The sequence below is a fragment of the Pteropus medius genome, unplaced genomic scaffold, assembly GCF_902729225.1.
Source record: "Pteropus medius unplaced genomic scaffold, Ma_sr-lr_union100, whole genome shotgun sequence".
In the NCBI taxonomy this organism is placed as follows: Eukaryota; Metazoa; Chordata; class Mammalia; order Chiroptera; family Pteropodidae; genus Pteropus; species Pteropus medius.
The window spans coordinates 66,073-72,682 of NW_024354569.1; the positions used below are offsets into that span (position 1 = coordinate 66,073).

Consider the following 6,610-nt stretch of genomic DNA (forward strand, 5'->3'; position numbering starts at 1 on the left):
ACTTAAGTTTTCTAATGTAATTGGCAAGCAGAAGCCTCTAAAATGCACTGGAAGCATCACCTGGAAGTTCTCAGTTCTCTAGAGCTTGATTCCTCAGTTAATTGACTTTTGAATAGGCAACCTTGGGGACAACTGTTTGTACAACCCAGTGAAGTGATTTACTGTGATTAAGTGCCAAGTTATATCTTCCTGTACTCAGGAGGAGATTTCTCTTTGGGTATTAATGCAACCATCAAGATGTAAAATAAAAGCTAGTATTTTGCTAGATATGAACCATATAAAACAGTCATATGAATGCTTTAACAATATTCAAAACAAAGCCCATTTCTGTGATTATCCAGCTCTCTCCATTATTGACTAAATATGCTGTTACAGTTGTGTTTGATTAATTTGGCCAGTTAACCATAGTAATTAGGTTTTAAATTTGATTCTTGATACTTATTCTCGATGATAGCTTTCAAATTTGGTGATTCATCAGTGATATCAATATATAATTCCATAATCAAACTGTAAAATGTTTATGAAAATTGAAGAATGTGGTCATGCTTCGTGCAGACAAAGAGAGATATATCGGTTTGTGACAGTGTTTCCAGGTGCAGTGACTAGGTGTAACTTCCTCCTTTCTCTGCACTCACACCTGGATTGATGTGGTCATAATCCTGACTCATCTTCATCAAATGAGCCATCATCTTCTTCTGTGACCGAGGATAAAATTGCAGAAGCCTGGATTTGGAATAAGGGATACAAGAGGAAATAGAAAACCTAGGTAATATATTTTAAAAAATTCTTCACTGTTATGAGAATAGGGCAAATAGACTTAGAATAAATCATGTATATTTCTTAAGAAGCAACTTCTTTTATTTAATCTCAAATATTTTATGCTAGGAGCTTCAGAAATAAGAAAGTATCTACATTTTTTCTCTATTTTATATAATATTGTGGAATAAGTACAGTGACAAATAACTTTCTTTAATATTTGTGTTAGTTTAAATGTAAATTGAAATAGAGAAAATACAAAGCATAACATAACCATAAAAATGACGTATATGGTTTTTACAATAGCTTTTAAAAATTGCTTCAGATGGAGAATCTAACAGTCATTTATTTTGTACCTTAATATATTAATGATAATATTTAGGATTACTATAACTCTTTGAAAGTTGTTATCTTTTTTATGGTATCTTTAAAAGTTCTGGTTCTGTGGAGATATTTTATTTTTGTTGGTAATTTTTTTATTGTGGAAATATACACATAACACTTTATTGTGCATCTATCACCACTATCGATTTCTAGTTCTTTTCCATTATTCTAAAAGAAACTCTGCACCCATTAAACAATAACTCCCAGTTTCCTTCTTCTCCTGACCCCAGTCATCATTACTGTACTTTCTGGCTCTCTGTATAGGACTTTTCTAGGTACCTGAAAAAAAGGATATCATAAAATATTTGCCCTTGTATTTCTGGCTTACTGCACTTAATATAATGTTTTTAAAGTTCATTCATGTTGTAGCATGTCAGAATTTCTTTTTTAAGGCTGAATCATAGTCCATTGTCTGTATATACTACAACGTGTTTATACATTCAGTATTGGATAGACATTTGGGTTGTTTTTCACCTTTTTCTATTGGGAATCATGTTGCAATGAACATTTGTGTACAAATATCTGTTTGAGTCTCTGGTTCTTATTCTTTTGTATATATGCCCCAAATAATATTTTTATATGTAAATTAATGGCCTCTGATATCAAAAGGAAACTTGCAACTTAAAATGTGGAAACATCATTTCAGAGAAATTTAGTTATGTGTTTGATTCATCAACCTGTGCTTATACCATGTTAGAAGGTGAATTTTAGTGGCTGTAGAAAAGGCATTCATGAATGTTGTTAGATACCAGATCTACAGAATCATAAAGAAAGTGCCAACATCTATTTCTGTCTGTGAGTTAATTGCATGAATATGTTCTCATCTTTAGGGTCTTAAAAATATTGTGAATGAAACTGGACATATTGTATTGTGCACCCAATTGACCTCTTAAGTTTTTAAAAGAACATCCTTCAGAATAGTTTTAATAATAAATTTCAAAGAGGATAATTAGATATGGAGAAAGACAGCAAAGGGAATTTCAGTGCAGTAATACAAATGATAAAGAAAGTATAGCTTCTATAATCGTATACGATAATGACCCAGTCACTCCATTTATCCTTCAGGAAATGCTCCTGTGGATTATTAGAGAAGAGAGTGGACTTTGGGGAAACATATGAAAAACATATTGCAGAGATGTGGCACTGAAGTTACATGGGGATTAAATAACAGTAAATAATGTCTTCAATTCATTTAGTTCTTATTATTTGTGAGTATGTTCAGAGTGGTTTTTTTTTTTTTTTGCATCCTATTTAATCTCTAAAGCCATACTATATATTAGATGCTCTTTTAAGTCTCATTATACAGATGATGTTGAGTAATCTACCCAAGAGTTGATAGGTATAGATTCTTAGGCTCAAATTCTAAATCAGAATTTAGAATCAAATAAGGTAGACTCCAGGCAACCAGGGCTGCCTCTGCAAAATTATAAAGCAAAAAAACAAAAGTGACCTAGTTGATATGTGAGATAGGAAACCCACTCTATCTGACAGTTTTCTATATTTGTCCCCAAAGTCTGTTCAATCACGTTCAGATTTTAGAGGTGACATTTTCCCTTTATGCTAAAGAACTTGACTTGGAAAATGTGATATTTCTTTTAAATTAACCTATTTTTTTTTATTTAAAAATATCAGATGAGCAGATTATGTATTTCTTAAGACCTGAAAATTTTTGCTGCATCATTTTTACAGTCACTGCTCAATGCTTTTTAAAAAAGCTATTGCTTACATGGCAAACTGGTTTTACTATACAGACAGTTAAATAGGACCATATTGAGACATGGATTGTGATCCTGTTTTAAAAGGATCTGGACTGAACCTCAAAATTTCAGCCTATAGTTTTTAATATCTTGTTTATTGATAGCGTTTCCAAGTTATTTTACACCTTGCCTATCATGTATGTGGTTTTCTGTCTTATGTTGTTGAATTTGGCATAATGTAGATTTACTTAATTTATATCTTGTCGTTGTGGGTTGGTTATCATGGATTTGCATCGTTGACCATTCCTAGTGATGTATTTGTTCTCACTGAATATGTTAAGAGATTTGAAGAATCTCACAAATGTTTAATATAGATATGTATATTTTAATAAAGTACAGTATTGATAAAGTATAGAATTTTGTATCATTCTGAGTCAAATTAATAGGATTCAGTATTTTAGAGTAATAATTATGTTAATAAGACTATTTTTAATAGTTAAATATTTATTGATCACTTACAATGTATAAGGGATAATCATAGATTCTGGAGATAGAGTTATTAAGAAGATCTGTTTACTACCCAACGGATGACAGGGGAAGCACAGCTATAAACAAGTGTTGTAAGTACTCCAGAGGACAAGGTGTTAGAACCCCCTACTGAATGCTCAGACAATGCCTGTGAACTGTGAATACTTCTTTTCGATTATAAATGGAGATATAGCTTCATGATTCTGAGGGAAAATATTTAATTATGTATATATGCAATGAAATTCCAGAAACCCTGAAGATGGAATGCCTTTAGGCAGCTCGTCTCTTCTACTGATATACTCTAAGGTTTAGAATTTGACTTTCTCATTTATCTTCGATCTAGAAGTATAAACATTCTGAGAGGCAGGTCTTAGTACTGATGCTGAGTGATACTTCAGTTCACCTTCACACTGACAGCTCGGGAAATCTGAAATTTCTCTACTCCCAACTCATTCAGGTCCCCAAAACCAAACGTTACCAATCTCAAAGTGTATTCCATTCAGCTTATGGTCCTTGCTGGGTTCTATCTGCCTATTCTCAGTTATCTCTCATTTTCTCTCTCTATACTTTTATTCTTCCACTGATGATAGAGTACAAATTGCCTGTCTAGAAACACAAGTCTCCTAGAATAATCTTCAGCCCTTCACAAATGATGCTCTACAAATGTAGAGGCTGAAACAAAGCACGTTTAAAATAATTCCTTTAAAACAAAGTTGCTCATATTACATGTAATATAGGCCCAGGTCATATCTGAAAGGTGATTTATTTTCCTCTATGGGATGAATATCTCATAATACCCACAGAGTCAGATAACCAAGAACTAACAATATGAACAAAATAACTGGTTTAATCAATTGATTAATAATCAAAGAATCTTTAATACATGCTAATTCATCAAATTAATATAAAGATATTCTACTAGCAAAAGTTTTAGCATGTCTCTTAGGACAAAAATTTCAATGACAAGAATTCATTGAATTCTTCAGAAACACACACATTGGAACGATTATAACCTTTCTAATAAGAATTTGAGTTGAGATGTTATTTTCCCAAGATGAGTGAGCCAAATTAAACAGTATTTTCAGGCTTGTAGTATAGAATTCTTTCTACCATACCATAATCTGTCTAAAATTTTTATTTTGGCATTCTAAATTGAGTTATGGTTAGCAATAATTGTTTCTGAAAAATTTTGGAAAGTAAGAAAATGTCTGTCATATTCATGCACTTAGATTTACATATATCATTTTTTTCTCTTGAATAACCTTGGTTGTAATAACTTTTAATTCAGTTTTTTTTTTGTGTGTGTGTATGTTTGTGTATTCTAAAACAAAACATTGCTTTCATTATACTTTTTTGACTGGGAAGAATTTAATAACAATTATTTCTACTCAGATGCTCTCTTATGTGGTTTAAAATTCACTTTAATTAAATAAAGTTTAATAAGCATTTAATAAATACTCATATTGTGCCTGGTTCTTTAATTGCTATGGGTGCCTTATTCCTCAGTTTTTGGAGCTCATAGTGGTGTAACTCGGAAAATCAGCTAATGTTTATGTAGCCTATAATTTTATGCTCCTACACTAGGTATTATTTAAAATTATAAATAAAGCTATTAGAGATGAGATTGCTTTCAGGTAGATCTCAGAAAGCTAAAAAAATTCAAGAAAACAAGGTATGATATATAATGTAAAAAATACAGTCTTCGTGAGAGATAGTCTGGAGAGAGCAACTTTTCTATTGTGCTATAGATCATTTCACAGATATGTCCACTCACATATGCCTCCCAGTTAGAATACTGAGGTCTCATCATTGTACTTGAAACAAGAAATTTGGGAAAGTGAATGGAGTAATTGTGGACAAGATTCCAACCTCTCACTTTCTAAAGAGTTACTCTGTGTGAGGCCCTGTGGAGCAAACATCGTTGAGTAAGACATCACATTTTTGACATAAAGCTTGTAATCCTCTCAAATTCATTATTGTCCCTTTTGTTTGCAGCCTCTGACACCTGAGTTCCACACCTGCAGAACACATGGAAAATAGGAACAATGTGACAGAGTTCATTCTCCTGGGGCTCACGCAAAGCCCTGAGGGACAAAAAGTTCTATTCGTCGCATTCTTACTCATCTACATTGTGACAATAATGGGCAATCTGCTTATCATGGTGACCATCATGGCCAGCCAGTCACTACGTTCCCCCATGTACTTTTTTCTGGCTTATTTATCACTGATAGATACTGTCTATTGTACTGCCTTTGCTCCCAAAATGATTGTAGACTTGCTCTATGAGAAAAAGACTATTTCCTTCCATGCTTGTGTGACTCAAGTCTTCATAGTTCATTTCTTTGCTGGTGCTGAAGTCATTCTTCTGGTAGTGATGGCTTATGACCGGTATGTAGCCATCTGTAAACCTCTTCATTATTTGATCATCATGAATCGGCGGGTATGTGTTCTTTTGCTGCTCGTGGCCTGGACTGGAGGTTTTCTACATTCACTGACTCAATTTCTCTTTATTTATCAGCTCCCTTTCTGTGGCCCCAATGTCATTGACAACTTTGCGTGTGACGTATACCCCTTATTGAAACTTGCTTGTACCAACACCTACCTCATTGGACTTTCTATGATAGCTAACGGAGGGGCAATTTGCAGTGTCGTCTTCTTCATTCTCCTAGTTTCCTATGGGGTCATATTACACTCCCTTAAGACTCACAGTTTGGAAGGGAGACGCAAAGCCTTCTACACGTGCGCATCCCATGTGACCGTGGTCATTTTATTCTTTGTGCCTTGTATTTTCCTGTATGCAAGGCCCAATTTCACCTTTCCCTCTGATAAGTTTGTGACTGTGGTTTTAACTTTCATTACTCCTATGTTAAACCCCTTAATCTACACCCTGAGGAATGCAGAAATGAAAAATGCCATGAGGAAGCTTTGCAGTAAATATGTGGTCTCAGTTGGAAGAGGGCTGTATCCCTCATGCAGAATATGATATTTATATTTTTCACTGAACCAAGGAACACTTTCACTATCAGTGATTACATTTAAAAATCATTTCCATTCAATTATTTAGCCTTACTATTCTGAAAAAGCCATATGCATTAATCTTTATCTAAGTGGAATATGTTAGATCCCTTTGAGTAAAAGAGAAACGCATATGATTCTTCAGTGGGCTTTTTTTTTCTTTTTCTTGGTTTTATTTCCAGTTTTTGTTAAGGGAGTATGGTACCTTTACTGTTACAGAGAAATGTGAC

At 33.5% G+C, this 6,610-nt stretch overlaps 1 protein-coding gene across 1 annotated transcript; it reads left to right on the forward strand.

The window, feature by feature from the left end:
• Positions 1-447: 447 nt before the first annotated feature.
• Positions 448-6,348, forward strand: LOC120596708 (olfactory receptor 4A15). Its single transcript, XM_039855180.1, has 2 exons — positions 448-466; positions 5,390-6,348. Exons 1-2 carry the CDS (start codon positions 448-450, stop codon positions 6,346-6,348), a joined length of 978 nt encoding a protein of 325 aa, XP_039711114.1.
• Positions 6,349-6,610: the final 262 nt, after the last annotated feature.